At 44.8% G+C, this 21,208-nt stretch overlaps 1 protein-coding gene across 25 annotated transcripts in view; it reads right to left on the bottom strand.

Moving 5' to 3' along the window:
• The window catches only part of PPIP5K1 (diphosphoinositol pentakisphosphate kinase 1), a 47,945-nt gene that overhangs the window by 14,782 nt on the left and 11,955 nt on the right, over nucleotides 1–21,208 (bottom strand). For 10 of the 25 annotated variants that reach the window (XM_066276756.1, XM_066276749.1, XM_066276761.1 and 7 more), the window contains 13 exons: nucleotides 18,532–18,673; nucleotides 18,131–18,354; nucleotides 17,684–17,811; nucleotides 17,352–17,466; nucleotides 17,078–17,185; nucleotides 15,901–16,017; nucleotides 15,573–15,737; nucleotides 12,905–13,054; nucleotides 11,978–12,068; nucleotides 9,061–9,186; nucleotides 8,295–8,357; nucleotides 4,482–4,664; nucleotides 2,880–3,017 (listed from right to left, as the gene is read on the bottom strand). In XM_066276756.1, the coding sequence (XP_066132853.1) occupies nucleotides 2,880–3,017; nucleotides 4,482–4,664; nucleotides 8,295–8,357; nucleotides 9,061–9,186; nucleotides 11,978–12,068; nucleotides 12,905–13,054; nucleotides 15,573–15,737; nucleotides 15,901–16,017; nucleotides 17,078–17,185; nucleotides 17,352–17,466; nucleotides 17,684–17,811; nucleotides 18,131–18,354; nucleotides 18,532–18,673 (1,750 nt within the window). The remainder of the gene's footprint in view (nucleotides 1–2,879; nucleotides 3,018–4,481; nucleotides 4,665–8,294; nucleotides 8,358–9,060; nucleotides 9,187–11,977; nucleotides 12,069–12,904; nucleotides 13,055–15,572; nucleotides 15,738–15,900; nucleotides 16,018–17,077; nucleotides 17,186–17,351; nucleotides 17,467–17,683; nucleotides 17,812–18,130; nucleotides 18,355–18,531; nucleotides 18,674–21,208) is intronic. The other 15 variants (XM_066276760.1, XM_066276758.1, XM_066276764.1 and 12 more) reach the window with 15 other exon arrangements.

Raw genomic sequence — 21,208 nt, 5'->3', positions numbered from 1 at the left:
ACAGGTCAGGCTACCTACTTCTTGATTCAGAATTTTCCTGGCTGTTGCAAACTTTTAACTATTTTCTAGAGTTCTGATAAAGTTAATTGTCAATTTTTACTTGATTGTTTTTAGTGTTTCTGTAAAAGGACAAGCCATCGGAGCAAACAACTGCATGGTTTAATTTTTATATTTAGACCTCTGATCTACATGGATTTATAATTGGTATACAACATGAAGTGTGGATTCCATTTTTTGTCAAATGACTATTCAATCATCTTAACTTTATTATTTTTTAAAGATTTTACTTACTGATTTTACAGGGGGTAGGGGGACGAGGAGTAGTTGCTTCATTCTAGGTGTTCACTGGTGACTTATCATATGTGCTTTGACTGGGCAAGCCCAGGATTTCAAACTGGTGACCTCAGCATTCCTGGTTGGCACTGTATCCACTGCATCCTCACCACAGGTGAGGCCCAACTCTATTTATTAAGGAGTCTATCTTGCCCTGGCCAGACAGCTTGGTTGATTAGCATTGTCTCAAAGTGGAGAGGTTGTGGGTTTGATCCCCGGTCAGGGCATATACAGGAACAGATTGGTCTTTCTGTCTCTCCCACTCTCTCCTTTCCTCTCTCTAAAATCAATAAAATAAACATGAAAAAAAGAAGTCTATCTTTCCCCTAGTATTTTAAAATACAAACTTCATCTATTTCTAAATTTTCTATTTTGTTTGATTGATCTGTCTATTCACATACCAATATTACATTGTTTTTATTATAGGAGTTTTAGAAAATGTTTTAAAATCTGGTAGGATTAGTACCCCTTTATGGTTCTTTTTCTATAAGGTTATCTTGGCTGTTCTTGCTTGTTTATTTTTTTTTCTTTTAAAATTTATTTATTTATTTTTCTTCTTTTTCAAGTGAGAGGAGGGGAGATAGACTCCTGCATGTACCCCGACCAGGATCCATCCAGCAACCCCTGTCTGGGGCATGCTCGCAATCAAGCTATTTTTTAGTACCTGAGGTGAAGGCTTCACAGAGCCATCCTCAGTGCCCGGGGCCAATGAGATTGAACCAATCAAACCATGGCTGCAGGATGAGAAGAGAAAGAAAGAGAAGGGGAAGGGATGGAGAAGCAGATGGTCACTTCTCCTGTGTGCTTTGACCTAGAATTGAACCCGGGACAGCCATGCACTGGGCCAATGCTCTACCACTGAGCCAACCGGCCAGGGCCACTTATTTATTTATTTATTTCCCCCCCCTTTTTTTTTTTTGTATTCTTCCGAAGCTGGAAACGGGGAGAGACAGTCAGACAGACTCCCACATGCGCCCGACTGGGATCCACCCGGCACGCCCACCAGGGGGCGATGCTCTGCCCCTCCGGGGCGTCGCCCTGTTGCGACCAGAGCCACTCTAGCGCCTGGGGCAGAGGCCAAGGAGCCATCCCCAGCGCCCGGGCCATCTTTGCTCCAATGGAGCCTCGGCTGCAGGAGGGGAAGAGAGAGAAGAGAGACAGAGAGGAAGGAGAGGGGGAGGGGTGGAGAAGCAGATGGGCGCTTCTCCTGTGTGCTCTGGCCGGGAATCGAACCTGGGACTTCTGCATGCCAGGCCGACGCTCTACCACTGAGCCAACCGGCCAGGGCCCACTTATTTATTTTTTAATGAGAACTTCAGAATCAATTAGTCTGACTTGAGAAAAACAGCAATATTTTTATTTGAATCACACTAAATATTTATAAATCAACTTGGGAAAAAGTGATATTGCTTTCTTTCTTTCTTTCTTTTTTCTTCTTCTCCAAGTGATAGGAGGAGAGACAGAGAGACAGATTTCCGCATATGCCCTGAGCAGGATCCACTCGGCAACTCCCATCTGGGGCCGATGCTCTGCCCATCTGGGGCTGTGATAGAAACCAAGCTATTTTTAGTGCTTGAGGCAGAGGCTCCAAGGAGCCATCTTCAGCACCCAGGACTGATGTGCTCGAATCAATGTAGCCATGGCTGTGGGAGATGAATCGAGAGGGAGAGAAGAGGGAGAGGGAGGGGGAGAGCAGATGGTTGTTTCTCTTGTGTGTCCTGACTGGGAATCAAACCCAAGACAGCCACATGCTGGGCTGACACTCTACCACTGAGCCAACTGACCCTACTGGCCAGGGCCAGGAATGATATTTCTATGGTTTTGAATTGGCCTATGCAATTAAACATTTATTTCAAGTTTACTTTTGTATATTTTTGGAATGCCTATCTTTTTTTCTTTTTGTTCATTTTAGAGGGGGAAGAAAGTGAGAGAGAGGGAGACTGAGAAAGAGAAAGAGAAAGAGAAAGAGAGAGAGAGAGTAGGGGGGAGGAGCAGGAAGCATCAACTCCCATATGTGCCTTGACCAGGCAAGCTAGAAGTTTTGAACCGGCAACCTCAGCATTCCAGGTTGACAATTTAACCATTGCACCACCACAGGTCAGGTCTTTTCTTTCTTTCTTTCTTTCTTTTTTTTTTTTTTTTTTTTTGAGAGAGAGAAAGACAAGAAGGGAGAGAGATAGGGAGGGAGAGTGAATAAGAAGCATCAACTCATAGTTACTCCACTTTAGTTATGCATTGATTGCTTCTTATACATGCCTTGACTAGAAATCAGACCTTGGGCTCAAGCCAAGCCAACGACCCCTTGCTTAAGCCAGAGACCTTTGAGCTCAAGCCAGTGACCTTGGGTTTCAAGCCAGCACCCTTTGGGCTCAAGCCAGTGATCCCATGTTCAAGCCGGTGACCTCAGTGTTCCAGGTCAATGTTCTATCCACTGCACCACTATCAGTCAGGCTGGAGTGCCTAGCTTTTTAATTTATTACTCATGTTCTAGGAAGCATGGGAGTGAGGGCAGAGATAGCAGTACAAGACAAGAGTATTTTCCATACCTGTAGACACCTGTGCTTGAGCATCAGTGTGGCGCTGGCAGACACTACTCAAGAATTCACTTACTTGTCGCAGGGAAAGGGCATTATGTAGTGTTTCTAAGGGGTAGATGGTAGGCACCATGGAGCACCCTTCAAATCCTGTTAGAAAAGAGATGGGCAAAGTCAATATTATTACTGCCAGATATATCCTAACTGGCCAAGGAAGCATGGAGAATCCCTGACAGCCATCAGGAGAGTCCATGGCTTTTGAAGTGTGGGGTATCCAAGAGTCTCAGGAGAGGGAACTCTTTAGAGCCCCAACAGAAGTATATTTCTGTCACCTCCAGATTTCCTATAAAGTCTACCTGCTAAGGCCTCCAGGTGAATCAAATCACCTCTCATCCTACCTATGGAGAGCCTGTAATGTCCCATGAAAAAAATCAACAGAATCTCAATAGGGTAAGCACCTACATTGATCTTGCACTTTTGGGGGAAATAAAACAAAGATCCATAGGTAAGGGGTGAAATTGTAGGTCTAAATGAGGTTAGGGAGGTCATGGAGCTGGGAAGAAATGGCAGATTTCAGGGGTCATGTATAAGAGAACCAGGTTAAGGAGGAGAGCATGTAATTTGAGAAGGTGTTCATGCAGATTTAGGATATGGGTAGAAAGGCTAGAATATTTGGAAGCAAGCTGGAGGGCATGCAATACATATGGAGCTCAGCCCAAGAAAACCACATGCATGAACAGGCTGGGAGATGGAAGTTCTTTCTTGGTCATTTCCATTACATCAAAGGTTCTCTTCTCTGCTTTCACTGGAAAACCCCAGACTTGCTAGGATTTCTTTACTCCATTAGGAAAAAGAGGCAACCCCCTAGAAGAAATAATAAATACTAGTTCTCTGCTCTGAACCCAATAATTTCAATGTAGGTCCACCGTTCTGGGTAAGGTAAAAGGTAAACTCAAATGCGTAACCCTAATCCCAGTGCTTGTTTAAAAAAAATGTTTCCACTGGAGAATCAAGAAACACACATTCCAACCACCTTTTCAGTTCCCAATCTTTCCTATACCTCCTCTACATCTCCTTAAAGGGACTAAGGGTAGGCAGAACAGCAACATCTATGCAAGACATAGCCTCCCGTTCACCAATGACTAAAACCTCAAAAGAATTACACCTGATCATCTTCTAACTCTGGACCTAATTTGCTTCAAGGATTTAACTGAGACCTCTGTGCCTCAATTTCCCTCTGTCCTCTAGTGGCAGGAGAGCAAGAGAGGTAATCTCTAGCTCCTCAGAGTGGGAAGAAAAACGTTTGGATTTGAAGATGGTAGTAGTAGAAGGTTATAGAGATAAGAACAGATTCCAGGGCAAAAGGCTACTCCTATACAGAATAGAATTGGGAATGGATAGCATTAGGAGGCAAGGAGGAAGGAATGAGCAGCCAATGCTATAGCTACCAGGCAGTCTGGCCCCGATCCCATCCAAGCAACTAAATGCAAGTCACATAACCTTAGGGTAAATAGGAGAGAGGAAGAGGTGGGCTCTCCTGCCAGGAGTGCAATAAGCAAAGCAGTCAGTCCCAGCCAGGGTAGTGGCAGCAGCCAGCTTGGTGGCAGGGGGTACCGTAGAAGCACTCGGGGTCATCCTGGCCTGAGCGCAGCCAGTTCCGGAAGAGGCGCAGGTGGTAGGAGCACTGGTGCAGGTGATGCGCCAGCGTGGCATCCAAGGAGACTGGCCGGCCCCCTGGGCAGTCAGAGGAAAAACTGCGCAGCAACCGGACCACAGGGTGCTGGTCATCCAGCAGCTCTGGAGGGGGTGGGGGTACCACGGCAGGAAGCACAAAGATAAAGAAAGAGAAGAGGGAGAGACAATGAGGGGGCACTGACTGGCACAAGCATTACTGGGAAGTGGAGCCACTCAACTCCAAGGTGAACTAAGAGAAAAGCAGAGATGGTCAGAGCCACTGGGCACCTCTGGCAGGAAAGAAGAGTGTTGGCATCACACAGTGAGTCTAAAAGAGGAGGCTTTTGAGACCTCATCATATAGCAAGGCCCTCCCTTTTCTCATTGAGCCTAATTCAATCAGTGCTTGCAAACAGAAGTCACATCATTCTGGACAGGGGTAAGCAGGCTTGGAAGTTCTGTGGGAGCTTTGACTAGAGGTCCAGTATTCTCGATCATTCTTAAACAAACTCTAGATAGGGCCTACTTTTCAGTCTAAAGTATTTTTAGATTGGGATAGAGATAAAAAGATTCAAAGTCACTCAGAGAAGAAGGTCAAGAATGGTATAGGCCGGGTATCAAGATAAAGTATAAAGCTAAAAGGACTCTTAAAGGCTCAGGCCAGGCCCTTTAGACCACTCTTAAGATAGCCACAGATGAGGCTGGTGTTAGACAACTGGCATGGCAGAGTGGGAGGAAACTATATGTAAAGCAGAGCATGTTTAAAATGGGAGCAATATGTGAAAGTGCTATTATTGGCTAATCATCCTTCACTATTGTTCAAATATAGAGATTCAAAAGACATCTGCATAAATCTCAGGACTTGAGAGCACTGCATCCATTATAGAAGCCAAAAGTTAGATAATTTAAATTTTTCTTCCCACTGCTAGTGAGTCTAACTGCACTTTGTTCAACTTGTCAGCTGAAAAGCTTCAATCCTGAACCACATATTATTTTGCACGCTTTGCAGTTTGTGGATATGTGTGATTCAGCTACAAAAGGCTGAGAACAGTGAAAAGTATGTGGAAGAGGGTATAAAGGAACAGTAGAAAAAGATCCTGGGGAAAAGATATAGGGTCTTAAGACCTGATGACAGAGAAGGTAGGATCAAGGTAGGATCAAGGTAGCTGAGGATGACTGCTCAGAACTCCCAAACTAGAACTGGTTACACAGGGTTTCCAGAGACCTTAGTTTGAATGTCAGGAAAGGTTTCAGCCCTACCCAGGCACTAACTGTACCAATGGTCAGACAGTTGTGTGGGTCCTTAGGAAATAATGGGTGTGGCAAATCTAATGGGTACACTCTGACATTCTAGTTAAGGGTGAGCCACAATCTCTTTCCCACATTAGTTTGAGTTCAGTGTGCAGTTTAGTAATGAGCCATGTTTGTACATTTGACGTAGTCACAGGATATGATCAAAGCTAATCAGGCATAGAAGCAATGATGGGCTGAGAGATGGTCTTCCATCCAACACAAAGAGAGCACTGCCTTGCCTCTCTTCTAAAGCCAGGTCCAGTTTTTCCAGCTGCTATTTCAAAGCCAGACATCATGACAAGGAAATGGTGGTGATGGGACAGTAGGCTAGCACACTGTTGTAACTAATCTGCTACAAGCAATTGCAGGCAGCACATCCACTCAGTAATTGCTGGGTCAGTCAAGCAAGATTTCACCATGGGATAGAACCTTAATACTGTCCTGAGGGCCAAATTAAGTCTAGATAATCTTCAGCAAGAGGCATAAATCCAAATTTCTCCTATGGCTAAAAGGCAGATCCCAGATTCTGGTTCTCAAGCACTGTAGCCTCCAAGCTCAAGTACAAGGAGAACAAAGGCCAGAAAACCCCTGAGGGGTATACAGGTTATTGGAAGAGATCTTGAATTTTCTCTCCTGCACTATACCTGAATTTTATAGGTCTTTCTTCCTCTCTTCTTTTTGCTAGAATTAACTCATTTCTTCAACTGATGAGACTGCTAACAAAGTCTTCAGGTAACTAGAAATATATAGGTTGAGAAACTGTTTTATGAACTTAGATCTTTTCTCATAGAGCCTAAGAACTAGGAGAGCTATCTATGATTTAGCTCTGATTTCAGGAGCCCAAGTTCTTGGTACTATATTCTGTTCCCTAAGTAACATGTCTTCTAAATCCAAGTCCCAGATGTGGGATTAGGGTAGGTGCATGAGGTTCTTCTCTGCAGATGACTGTGGCACATGAAGGCCAGAAGAGCTTGAAGCTAAATGTGAAGGTACAGCCAAGCCACTCTGAAGGGAGAGCTGCTGTTAGGGCACAAATGGGAGTGGGGTGGGGACATTAACTGAACAAGTATAAGCTAGTCAAGCTAGGGAGAGTTCAGTAGTACCCAGTGGAGATAAATGGCTCGATGAAGCTAAAATCTAGCAGCTGCCACTGGCCGAGGAACAGGAGATCAGCATCTGAAGGTTTTTCTAGCCAGAAAGCCAGGCTAATTTTACCTCTCTCAGAGAATCTTAGCTTTTGGACAGGAGAAAACCATATATAATAAAACTAGATTTATCTTGAAGACAAGAGACAATGCATAGAGAAACTAAAGGTTTATTATAAAGGATAAAATAGGGAATAAGCCCTCGGTTCCCCTGCCACACCCTACAAAAAGACCACAGCCCTTCAGTTTTTGGTTTCCCACCTTAGTATGGGCAGACCCAGTTCTTCTGAAAGATATTATTCTTTTTTTTTTTTAAGGCTTTATTTATTCAATTTAAAAGGAGAGAGAGAGAAGGGGGGAGGAGCAGGAAGTATCAAGTCCCATATGTGCCTTGCCCAGGCAAGCCCAGGGTTTCAAACCAGTGACCTCAGTGTTCCAGGTGGACACCTTAGACCCAGTTCTTCAATATTTTTGAAATATTATTCATTCCTAAGCTCTCCTAGAAGCCCGACAGGCATCTCAACTCTTCACTTCAATCCTCTGGGGCTACATGGAAACCATATGTAAAAACTTGAGGTAAATTCTTCTTCCTTTGCCTACTACTTCCCACTCCTTTCTTTCTCTCTTTTATCCCAGATCAATCTGGATTCCTGTTCTCTATGCCCAGTCCTAGGTTAGTAATAACAAAAAGCAGATGGCAGGAGCACAAGAACCACACCAAGTACACATAATGGTAGGAGATAAGAATATGGAGATGGGAAGTATATACTCAAGACCAATGCCCTTCTGGGTAGACTTGGGAGCTGGACTTGTGGCATTTATCCTGAGGGAAACAAACTAGTCATCCACTCCAATAAAAGAGTGGGAGAAAAAAACAGGAAGATCGAAATTAAATAAGCTGAGTTGTGGTCAGGGGAGAAGAAATGGAGATAATATAGGAAATACAATTTTCTTCCTAAAAAGGGGAATCATTAACATGTTTGTACAAAGCCCACCAGTCATGAGATGGGGAAGGGAGAGGTTTAATTAACATTTTGGTGATAATGCTGAAAAAATTGACACAATGGTGATGATGGTGACCATGGAAGTAAGACCCTGAGTTGGCACAGGGATAGGGCAGCCAGGCTGCAGCAAAGGCTAAGTTTTGTCACACAAGGGGTATGCCCCAAGAGGGACACTTAGTGAGTGTTTCATTCAGAGACAGTGGGGTGTCATTACAGTGGAAGGAGAGGGAAAGTTAGTGTCAGAACTCAGAGGTTAAGTGTCTGGAGGTGACATGGTGAGGATGAATGACACTGAGTCAGAAGCAAACGTACCGTTAGTCGGATGCTTTGCAAACGACACAGAAAATCGTTTTACGGCCGGGACAAACAAGAACTCTGGGGAGAAAAGACATCATGGGGATTATACCCACACCTGTCCCCTCCCTCTGTTCTGAATTTGCCAGCACTGTACTCTGCTCTTTACAGTTATATGACCTGCTTCCACCCCACCTTTTCTTCCTGACTACCACATTTCAGTTTTTTCCTTTGGTATAATCTCTTCTTAGGAATCCATGTGTCATCTCTACCACAATACAGCCCCACAAACAACCCTAATTTCACCACCACATCCTCTTTCTCATCATTTAAAAGTAAAATCTTTGTAGAAACTTTCATCCCTTCCCACACTCTCTTCCCATATCATCTTTCCTGCCTTAGCTAAGCAACTTCCCATCCCTGATTTCCTAAGATTTTAATCAAGGTTCCACTTCATTCTTCCCGATCATGGATCATCCTCCTAGGTCCTTACCCCTATACACCAGAATCCAGGAAAGAATATAAAGGTGGAGTAAATTGATGTAGCCGGGCTGTATGTGGGAAATTATGAAGGGATAAGCATAAATAAGTAATACTTGTATGGTGAGAAAGAGTGCAAATGGAGGTGGATGGGGTCTTGGTTCCTTCTCCTCTCTATAATTGATGAAGAAAACTTGTTTTAAGGCCAGTATCGGTGCCATCTTAAGCATGAATAGTTTTTGAACCGTGTCCTTGCTAAAGGACAAATGAAGAAAAGAGTTGTCACCCAAACCCACCCACATACCATCTCGATGTTTCAGACTGGCAGGTGGTAGCTTTTTGCCATGGCTGCGGGCGTAGTCCTGAAGATTCGGGGCGCTGGAGGAGCCACCCAGCACTGTGGTGCTGAACAGCCCCGTGCACTGTGAGCCTGCAAGGCCAGGAGTGCGTTAGTAGCCACACAAAGCTGCAATTACCACATAGAAGTACACACAACATCACATGATATCAAGACACACACAGTCATTCAGAGCCACAATTGTGAGGCTACTACGCATAGCTACAAACAGCTTTCCCTACTTTCTTAATTATGCTCGGCAAGCAAAGTGGGGATTCTCCTGAAGATCTACATGGCAGATACAAGGGGCTGCTACAAATGCAGGGTTAGTGATATTAGGGGACTCAAAGCTACTGAAAGAAATAGACTATGCTTTCCATGTGGCTCTCAGGAATGCTAAAAGAATAGGCAATCCCTCTAGATATCCCTAGATTTGATTTAGTGTTCCTTATCCGGATAGGGTTTGAAGTACCCACAAACCTAATCCCTGATAGGTTTAAAAGGAAAGAACTTTGAAACTAGAGATTGTTTTGAGTACTCAGCTCAAATTCCAAATTCTCATAAATTCCAATTCCTCCTAAGTTTTTCATCTGACATTCCCTTCCTTTTATTTCCCTTTAGGCCTTTTTACTGTTCCCAAGAAAGAAAGCATGAGGCTCATTAAATTTTTAAGTCTGAAAGGGACTCAAAAATTATCCAGTTCAACCTTCTCATTTTAGAGATGAAGACACTGAGATTCAAAAGGAATCTATTAGCTCAAGGTCATACAGTTTGTTAGGAGCTAAACTGGACTATAATACAGGTCTCTTGACTCTGAGGATCAACTAAGTTCAGTGGGGGAAAAAAACAGTTATTTTTCATCAAGAAGAAAACAGGTTGTTTTTGAAATGAAGATGGACACAAATTAAAAGGCATGGGAAAAGTCAGATGATTATATGTAGAGCACGCCTGCTTTGTGCTGAGCACCTACTAAGAAGGAGGACCTAGTGAGCAGGAAAACACAAAAAGGATGGTTTTCTGCTCTCAAAAGTTTGTCTTGTAAGCCTTATACACAGAGTCAGATGACCACACATATAAGTTCAAAGAAATAAAAAAGAACTCTATTATCAATCAGAGTAGTAAGTAAAACTTGAAAAATATCTGATCAAAAGTAGGATTGGGACTCATAGTCCCCTTTCCTACCACAGCCCATGAAGACAGAGTGGGAAGGAAGAGACAAGATTAATATCTGAGTTTGTGGGGTTTGTCCCTCTACTTCCAAATCTATTTTAGCCATGACCCGAGGTTTGGCTTGGGAACTTAATATTCATAGGAGAGATGAATAAAGTAGAGAAAAGGTCAGTTCCTTTTGATCTCACAAAGAAGGGACCATAGTTTCAGAGATCCCAGAATTTTACCATCCCCACAGAAACTAAGAAAGCTCAGATGGCTGATAATCTCCACCCTGGAATTCAGCACTGTTCTTCTATGCAGAAACTTCTCCTATTATTTCATGCTCAAGCAGGCTCTAGAATGGGGTTCCAGGGAGTAATAAGTGTTGCTAAATATTTCTGTTTTTCTTCAAAGAAGCTGAAACTAGCTGGCTGTGTCTCAGACCACCCCAAACGTTTTTACTTCTTCACTAAATAATTGGTGCAATCCTGCTAATCCTGCCCTGCCCAGCCCTTAGATCATCACAGAGGGCAGTCCCTACCTTACCAGCACCATCTGTCAACTACCACATGATACCTCTGCTTTGTTCTTGACAGCACTCCCACTTAACTGGGCCAGACAAACCTATCCTCCTTTCCAGACTACCTGAAACCTATTCTTTACTGGGACTTCTGGGATAGGAATTCCATATCACAGATCTATACATTTGTCATTTATTTTCCATGCCCCAAACCATCTACCTAATTTCAGGGATCTAGAATACAGCATATTCCCATAAAATTACCCTGGAAAATTACCCAAATCTTTCTCCCTCTGCTGGTCCAAATGTTGACCATATTAGGGCCAAGAAATTGGGTACCAAGGACAAAGGTAACAAAAAAATGAAAGGAGTTAAGTGGAGAGAATAATGGAACAAGATAGAAAGAGCCAGGGGACTAAGACTGGACCCCCAAATAATTAATTACCTCTAACTGCCATTTCTAGTTAGTTACTGGTTCACAAGTTACTGTGTGCAAAGATAGCCCCTCCCAAAGGCCATTCCCTGCTCCCAAAGAATACAATACCCTCTGAGACTTGGTCCTTCCTGTAGTCTGTGTGCTTAGGAAAGGCTGAGTGACGTTCTCCACCCCTTTCCAGGAAATAAAAAAGATTAAGAGACATTCCCTCAAAGTCCTGAGAAGCTTCTACCACTATACCAGTCTCAGATTAGTCCCTCAATTTTCAGGAAGAAAGAAAAAAAATTACAGGATTAGGAGAGGATGAAGAAGGAGAGAGAGAGTATGGAGGTCAGAGGGGCCAGAGCAGCGGTATAATAAACATAAGTTTCAGAGGAAGACATGGCACAAATTCTCCAAATAATGAATATGACACTTATGGGGGTCACAAGTACCTCTATGATAACTCTGTCTATAATAACTCTGAAAATTCAGAGTTTCCATGGCCCCTTAAGGTCTGGGATAGGCTGAAGGAATGACAGGAGAAGCCAGAAAAATGCCCTTCAGCCAGAGAAATGGGGATTGGTGTAGAAAACCAGAAGACAAACACCTTCCTGGAATGGAAACATTTATCTGGGATTAAAGTTTACACCTAAATATGGCTTCTCCACATTCATCCTCTCTAGCCCCACCAGATAATTCCACAGACTGCATAACCCCAATTCCCACAATAAGACTGTGAAGAACAGACAGACACCCCTTCCCAATAACAGGTGAGAGACGCTAGAAAACCATACCTAGGCCACTCTGCTTCATTTCCGTCGGTGGCCGTGAAGCTGAAAAGAGCCGATAGATACCAGGCCTGGAGGATGAAGTCTCAGAAAGCACCTGGAGAAAAAGGACTCTGTTACCGTCTGCCATTTCAACCCAGCAGTTTCAATAAAACCTAGATCCTGAATTCCTGCCCCTATAAAGCCAAGCAATGTCAGAAAGTTTGGAAGAACCAAAGGATTTTTAAGGGGTAAGAAGAAGAAAAGGAAAAAAAAAAGTGTACTTTGCAGAGAAAACTATCCATGAAATCTTTTTGTAGTAAAAGGTATGTCTATTTCCAAGATGCCTGTCCCCTAGCCCTCCCATCTCAAATCTGAGAAATCATTATTCAACCATTCTCAGTTCTCAACAGAGCAGGGTTCCTTAATCTTATCTATTCTTCTGCAAGACTCAGGAAGCCAATCACAATAGCCACAATAAGATGTCAAGTAAGGCTTTACTCTCTTCTTTTGATGGGACAGCTATGGCTATGGAAACCATACTCAGTTTCTTTTTTATTTATTTATTTACTTATTAATTAATTTATTTATTCATTTTAGAGAGGAGAGGGAGAGACAGAGAGAGAGAAGGGGGAAGGAGCTGGAAGCATCAACTCCCATTTGTGCCTTGACCAGGCAAGCCCAGGGTTTCGAACCGGTGACCTCAGCATTTTCAGGTTGACGCTTTATCCACTGCGCCACCACAGGTCAGCCCATACTCAGTTTCTTATCTGAGTCAAGAAGCTCTCTCCTTCACTCCTATAGACATAAAACATATTTCTAAAAAGCCCACAAGCGTCCAATCATACAACTCCCAACATACACCACCCCCCACCCCCCGACAGTGTTCTGAGTCCCTAAATCCCAAAAGGTAAAGACAGAGGCAGAAAAGGAAGACGAGGCAGGGAGGAACACCTGTGTGCAGGATGCCAGGTGAGTGGTGGACACAGCCCGGGGCTGTAGGCCGATGGCTGGGGAAGGCCGGGGGAGGTCTCCTGACCTCCGGCGGCGCCGTCCCCGCAAGGGGATCAAGTCCAGGTTCCCCGTGCACTGCATGTTCATGACCTGAAATCAGACCGGGTAGACTTTTTGTTGCATAGAATGAGGAGATGAAAACAGACCAAGGCAGCATGGAGAACCTGTGCTCAAGGAAGGCATCAGATGAGCCAGACCGAGCGTTCTAGGATACACACCGACATTCTATGCAACCTGAAATCAAAGCCGGTCACGGCTCCTTTAGCCCCCAGGCTCCCGAAAGCCCTACTGCCTATTGGGCAGACCTAATTATAGGGCTGGAAAAAATGACTGCCTGGGTCACAACTGCTATGAAGGTTACAGATTTTTTTTTATTTTTTTAAAAGATTTTATTTATTCATTTTAGAGAGGGGGGAGAGAGAAGGGAGAAACAGGAAGCATTAACTCCCATATGTGCCTTGACTAGGCACAACTGGGGTTTCGAACCAGCAACCTCAGCTTTCCAGGTCAGCATTTTATGCACTGCGCCACCACAGGTCAGGGGGATATTTTATTCTAAAACAGTCTAAAAATATGAGAAGACAAGAGGAGCTGAAGGGATTGGGGAAGGGTTGTAGTTGGTAGGGATAACATAAAACAAGGACAGGAAATATTAATATTAAAAGGCTGTGTGACCAAGGAGCAGACAGAAGATTTTCTTGCAAACCTAAGGAATATATCTTGGGCAACTGTCATCCTGGATGAGCCATGGTATAAGCAGCAGTAGTAACAGAAAGGAGGAAATGTGATTATAATAGGAAGCTTCTGTAGGCCTGAAAGAAAGTCAATCTCATCAAGTCTGAGAGATGATACACAGAGCGTTCTGCCTTTCCTAGTCTCTTAACTGCTTAAATCAGAAAAAAAAGGAGGGGGTTAAGCCAAAACTGTCAGAGAGACTGGAAGACCATATGAATGGGAGATACTTAGATGTGGAGGAACAGTTTATTGATGGAAGATTATATCATTCTATCCACTTGATCTACTCACGAGTCTGAAGGGTACTAGTGTACTATGGATACTAAGTTAACTTACACCTCAGAGAGAAAATGACACATATCCCACCTAAAGAAACTGAGTAGTCACAACTTCAAATCCAGCTTAAAATCAGCAGGAAGAAAACGAAGAGTCCAGAACAGAGACTAATTTGTCTTCTCAGGTTTCTCCAAAATCTTAACTATAAATCTCTTGCTGAACCTATGTAAGCTAGTTTTATGGATTCTTCTAAGTGATATTCCTAAAATGCAAAAACCAATTCCTTTAAGACAGAGCTGGCACAGAGCCAGGTGAACAGATTCATCTATCCAAACAGGACTCAAATTAGACAGTCAGAACCCCTGAGACTAAGATAAAACATGGGGTTAAAAAGAGTGTCATGGACTAAAGAGGGAAAGAACCTTTCCATGAAAAACAGACCAAAATCCCAGAACAGTTAGCTAGATACACATAAGATTTACAACAGTTCCTTCCTCTAGGGCTAGGCTAAAGAACTAGAACCAGAACTACAGACAGACTACAAGAATAGCAGCAGAGCACAGGCCCATGGCCATAAACCTACTCATTAGAACAAAGAGAACACAGGCCCTGGCCGGTTGGCTTAGTGGTAAGAGCGTTGGCCCAGCGTGAGGAAGTCCGGGGTTCGCACAGAGGAGAAGCACCCATCTGCGTCCCCACCCTTCCCCTTCTCCTTTCTCTCTATCTCTCTCTTCCCCTCCCGCAGCCAAGGCTCCATTGGAGCAAAGTTGGTTCGGGTGCTGTGGATGGCTCCATGGCCTCCACTTCAGGTGCGAGAATGACTCTGGTTGCAACAGAGGAACGCCCCAGATGGGCAGAGCATCACCCCCTAGTGGGCATGCCTGGTGGATACCAGTTGGGCACATGCAGGAGTCTGTCTCTGCCTCCCCACTTCTCAATTCAGAAAAAAATACAAAAAAAAGAGAACAAAGGGAACACAGACTTTCAGACTTGATTTCCTTTATAGGATGAGCATATAGATAACTCTAAAGAATTAATTTAAGGTGACACATATTTGCTTCTGTACGAGCTATAATTTTTACCCAATGCAACAAAGAGATGGGAGAGGGCCTAGCTTTTAATATCAACTGTATTGTTGTTATAGTTACTGTTTACTGAGCATCTATCCAGTGGATATTACTTATACTTTACAGATGAAAAAAGTTGAGTCTTGGAGAAGTTAACTGTCCAAGGTCACACAGCTTCTAAGTATCAGACTGAGATTTTAGCCCAGAGTTCATGTTGTTTCTACTATATTTCCTTTAAAGAACGGTCTTTTCAAATTCATCCAGAGGCCTCCTACACACTCTCATCTTTAATAATCCTTATCTCTTAGGCATCTCTCACTGGCACCTCCTTAACCTCAGAAGTAGTGACCAGTTTAAAGGAGTATTGGGACATTGGCTTTGAAAAAGAGATTAAATAAAACATATCCATCAGGGGGAGGAGGATTCTACTTAAAGTCTCAAGAATTGCTCCCTAAGGGGATTCAGAAGATTCATGGATATTGTCCTATAAGCACTTTCACTACTTCTTTCTCCCAAGCCCCTCCCATTACCTCCATGGAGCCAGCTTTTCGGTTACGAATCAGGGGTGATCTCCTTGGCAGGCCTGGACCCTCAGAGGGCTGGGGTGAAGTCTGCAATGCTCGGTCTGGCTCATCTGATGCCTTCCTTGAGCACAGGTTCTCCATGCTGCCTTGGTCTGTTTTCATCTCCTCATTCTATGCAACAACAGGCATAGATAGGAGAGGTGTTAATGACCTCCAGCCTTCTAATCTCAGACTTCTCAACCCTTTTACCTCCTATACTGTTTCTAATTTTCCTACCTATTGGTTTATAAATCCTCTAAATCCTCCAGTTCCAAATCCTAGTACTCTGACCTACCTCAGAAGAGGCTGGACGAAATCCATAGCCAGTTGGGGCATTGCCTTCTTCCTCGACACCTTTCACTCCAGGGCTGAAGTGCAGCTCCACGTGGAATCGCTCCTCTGATAAGGGATCCTATAGGGGCATCACCAGATGAAGGGACAGTGGAGGAACTGGATATGGTGGTAGAAGACCAAGCAGGGACAATAGAGAGAAACTCAAGAGGATATACCCTCCCAGGGCTGAGGTTTCAATGTATTACTCCACTCTGGGGTTGGTTTATTATAGCTTCCCTTTAACCATAGTCTTGTGTTACATACAGGTTCCTCATTTCCTCACCTCCACTGTTTGAGATTCACTGCTTGGCATGACTTTCCAGCTTCCACTTCTATGCCTTCTCTATCCATCTCCCATGATAATTCAGCTTTGCTACTACAGTGCATATATCAGAACTTCTTTTTTTAACTACCTTTTATTCAGAACTTTCATAAGGATCCTCAGACTTTATTTTTATTTTTTATTTTTTTTATTACAGAGACAGAGAGAGAGTCAGGGAGAGAGATAGATAGGAACAGACAGACAGGAACATAGAGAAATGAGAAGCATCAATCATCAGTTTTTCATTGCGACACCTTAGTTGTTCATTGATTGCTTTCTCATATGTGCCTTGACCGTGGGCCTTCAGCAGACCGAGTAACCCCTTGCTCGAGCCAGCGACCTTGGGTCCAAGCTGGTGAGCTTTGCTCAAGCCAGATGAGCCCGCACTCAAGCTGGCAACCTCGGGGTCTCGAACCTGGGTCCTCTGCATCCCAGTCCGATGTTCTATCCACTGTGCCACCGCCTGGTCAGACCATATATCAGGACATTTAAAGATATCTTTGTGCAGCCAGATGAAGAAGGTATATGTGTAACAATTATTGAGAGAAAAGGTTCATTATAACATTGTCCCAAATTCCATACCCTCCCTCATTCTAAAGCTATGTTTATGCTATCTCTCTGGCTCAACATGATCCCAAAACACTTTTTCCTTTCCAGTAGCAAACTCCTAAATGCTCTGTGTCATGCTGTATCTAGGTGCCACACCCAGACGGATTCTACAAATTCTAAGGATAAAAAAGGTTGTTTTTTTTTTCCTAAAAGGAGATGGAAGAGAAAGAAGGAGCCCTCTCCTTAATCCACCCTGCTAGCTCCTCACCCTTGTGTTGTCCTCATAGAGCATGATGACAATCTGGGTCATGTAGTTGAGCTCTGAGATGGCACTAAGGTAAGCCAAAGCTCGCTGCCATTGTGCATCCCGGGTCTCCTACCGAACACAAGAAGAGGTAAGCCATGGCTTATCAAGGGAGTCAGGGAATGGGCAGGGAGACAAGAACAGAGAAAGCTTACAATAAAGAAATAGCATTAGTAAGAGAGTAAAAGAATGCTGAGAAAAGATATTTACAGGCTGATGTCAAAAGAAAGATCCTTACATCAAGAAGACCCCCATAACGGAAGACACTGAGTAGGGAGTGGACGTGGCTTTCGCTGGTGAAATAGAGACGTGTTCGAACGTGGCGGCCTGGGGAGAGCACTCCTCGGGAGTACCTGAGGTAATAGCTAAGTCACTCACACCATCAGATAATCCTCTTCTCACCCCTCTACAAACTCCCTCCTTCCACCTCAAAGACTTATCCTCTCCTTTACATCCCAGGACCCCTTCCTTCTATTCTAGGTCCCCCTAGCTGTCCCAGTCTAGATTTTCCCAAGGGCTCCCCTGACATGCCCCTCCCTCCATCCAAAACCCCTCCCAGCCCTCCCTCACAGGGGATGCAGCTTGTTGACAGACTCATCCTCGTGGGTTCTCTGCAGGTCAAGTAGTATCTTCCGCAACAGTGGAAGACAGAAGCCCACGGCAATTTCCAGTTTCTCCTCCCGACTGATCCCGTATTCCTAAGGGCCATAGGCCAGGAATAAGTACCTCAATGAATCCTGTTCTCTTGCTTCATATTCCCAAGCCCAAGATCAGGGCTGTCTTTACCTCAGGTCTAGGGCCTCTTTCGTATCCACCATACTCCCCATCTCCAGGTTCCTCCCCAGTCTCTTGTACTTACTCAGAGCCAGGGTAGACTCTAAGAATCCTAGCAACTTAACTAATTCCTTCTCTAAGTTTCCCTCCCCTGGTTTCAATGCCACCCCTCCTTTTTGCCTCTTCTCTCCTTTCTTACCCAATGCCCCTATCCCCAGGCTAGATTCCTTATATAAGACACACCTGGGGAATGACCACATCAGCCAATGCCTTAGAGAGACGTAGCAACTCTGCTGTGCCTTGAAGTCCCAGACTTGCATTGTGCTGCACATCATACTTGACACAGTCATAGATGTCAGGAATCTTACTGATATCATAGCGCCCACTCTTCTGTCGAAAGTCACGCTCCAGCTTGCTCCAACGCTGTAGCATTAGCTCTAATGTCTCACTGTGGTAGAGTTGCAGGTCTGGAAGGAAGACAGACAGCCAGAGAAGCCAAGATTTTACCTCTAACAAAAGTCCATAAGAAATCTGAAGTAAAACCAGAGAGATGAGAATGCCTTGTCATTTAGGAGAGGACACAGGAGTGTCTAAGAACCCACCCATGCCTGAAACCTTGAAGGGAAGATAGTATTCATACACACCTACAGACTTGGGGTCTTGCATCCGTTCCCGAATCTGGTGAGTGAGGTTTTCAATCAGGGCAAATACCTGATCACAGACCTTCACAGGATTCTGGATGATAGCCATGGAGTTGAGTAGGGAAGTACTTCCAGTGGGAGCAAGCTGTGGGGAAGAGAGAGATGAAAAGCAAGACAGGCTCAGTGCCAATTGTCCATATTCCTGTGAACTTATTACAGAGATTGTGTGCAAATAAGATCTGTTTGTTGGTTCACTCCAATGAGCACTCAAACTACTGGGCATATCAGCTGTTCTAGGGCCTTTAGATGAGGGGACTACTCTAAAACAGTCATCTAAGAAGGGTTGATTTTAAAAGTCTTGGAATCCAGCCTGACCAGGCGGTTGCACAGTGGTTAGAGTGTTGGCTCGGGACCAGAGAACCCAGATTCAAAACCCCGAGGTCGTCTGCTTGAGCGTGGGCTCATCTGCCTTGAGCACAGGCTCATGAGATTGAGCATGGGGTTGCTAGTTTGAGCGAGGATCACAGACATGACCCCATGGTCATTGGCTTGAGCCTAAGGTCGCTAGCTTAAAGCCCAAGGTCGCTGGCTTGAGCAAGGGGTCACTTACTCTGCTGTAGCCCCCACTCCCAGTCAAGGCACATATAAGAAAGCAATCAATAAACAATTAAGGCCCTGGCCGGTTGGTTCAGCGGTAGAGCGTCAGCCTAGCGTGCGGAGGACCCAGGTTCGATTCCCGGCCAGGGCACACAGGAGAAGCGCCCATTTGCTTCTCCACCCCTCCGCCGCGCTTTCCTCTCTGTCTCTCTCTTCCCCTCCCGCAGCCAAGGCTCCATTGGAGCAAAGATGGCCCGGGCGCTGGGGATGGCTCTGTGGCCTCTGCCCCAGGCGCTAGAGTGGCTCTGGTCGCAACATGGCGACGCCCAGGATGGGCAGAGCATCGCCCCCTGGTGGGCAGAGCGGCGCCCCTGGTGGGCGTGCCGGGTGGATCCCGGTCGGGCGCATGCGGGAGTCTGTCTGACTGTCTCTCCCCGTTTCCAGCTTCAGAAAAAAAAAAAAATAAAAAAAAAAAATAAACAATTAAGGTGCTACACCAAAGCATTGATGCTTCTCATCTCTCTCCCTTTTGTCTGTCTGTCCATATCTGTCCCTCTCTGTTGCCCTCTCTCTCGCAAAAAAAAAGAAAAAAAAAGAAAAAAGAAAAACGTCTTGGAATCCAGAGGAAATAAAATAGACTTAGGTTGGGGGTTTTTTGTTTGTTTGTTTTTTGTGACAGAGACAGAGAGAGGGACAAATAGGAACACACAGACCAGAAGGGAGAGAGATGAGAAGCATCAATTTTTCATTGTGGCACCATTGATTGCTTTCTCATATGTGCCTTGACTGGGGGGCTCCAGCAGACCAAGTGACCCCTTGCTCAAGCCAGTGACCTTGGGCTCAAGCTGGTGAGCCTTGCTCAAACCAGATGAGCCTGTGCTCAAGCGGGTGACCTCAGGGGTTTTTTTTTATTTTTATTTGTTTGTTTTTTTGACCTCAGGGTTTTGAACCTGGGTCCAACGTGTCCCATTCCAACGCTCTATCCACTGTACCACTGCCTGGTCAGGCAGACCTAAGTTCTTGGTGGTTCTGAAAAAACACATGGACCATCTGGGGCTGATGCTCTGCCCATCTGGGGCCATGCTCTCAACTGAGCTATTTCTAGTGCCTGAAGCAGAGGCTCCACGAAGCTATCCTCAGCACCCAGAACTGATGCGCTCGAACCAGTTGAGTCATGGCTGCAGGAGGGAAAGAGAGAGAGGGAGGGGTGGAGAAGCAAATGGTTGCTTCTTCTGTGTGCCTTGACCGGAAATCAAAGCTGGGACATCCACATACCAGGCCAACACTTGACCACTAAGCCAACCGGCCAGGGCCAGTCCCCGCCTCTCACTTAAAAAAATAAAATAAAAGAATCTATTAGAAATGAGGAATTGTCAGTGGTAGAAAGGTGGATAACCACTGTTTAGCAAATGACCCCCATCAACAGTGACCTGGACACACAGGAAGAAAGATGACACTGCGTAATGGCATGCACCATGATTAGTACTGTGAGGTAGTATACTTCAGTGACTAATAGCCTGGGCTCTCGGGATAGACTCCTTGGGTTCATACTTGCTGGGTGACCATGGAAAGGTTGCTTAAATTCTTATGAGCCTGTTTCCTCATCTGTAAAATGGTGTAAAAGTAGTACAGGTCCACAGTTCTTATAATAGACTAAAGATGGCCATTAATATTTTGTCATCTTCCCCTTCCCTTGGATCTAAGCTGGCTTTGTAACAACTTAATAAAAAAATAACAAAGTCGTATTGGGCTAATTCTGGGCCTACACTTTCAAAAAGCTTGGAAGCTTCTGCCTGACTGGTGGTGGCACAATGAATAGAGTATCTACCTGGGATGCTGAGGTCCCAGGTTTGAAACCCCGAGGTCGCTGGCTTGAGCACAGGCTCATCCAGCTTGAACAGAGGGTTGCCAGCTTGATCATCAAGATGATCCCATGGTCACTAGCTCGAGCCCAAAGGTCACTGGCTTGAAGCCCAAGGTCTTGAGCCCAAGGTTGCTGGCTTGAGCAAGGGGTCACTGGCTTGGCTAGAGTCCCTAATCAAGGCACAAATGAGAAGCAATCAATGAACAACTAAAGTGCCAC

The sequence above is a fragment of the Saccopteryx bilineata genome, chromosome 4 (genome assembly GCF_036850765.1).
Source record: "Saccopteryx bilineata isolate mSacBil1 chromosome 4, mSacBil1_pri_phased_curated, whole genome shotgun sequence".
Lineage (NCBI taxonomy): Eukaryota > Metazoa > Chordata > Mammalia > Chiroptera > Emballonuridae > Saccopteryx > Saccopteryx bilineata.
Note: the sequence above shows the minus strand (reverse complement) of the source record. Positions and strands in the feature narration are given on the sequence as shown.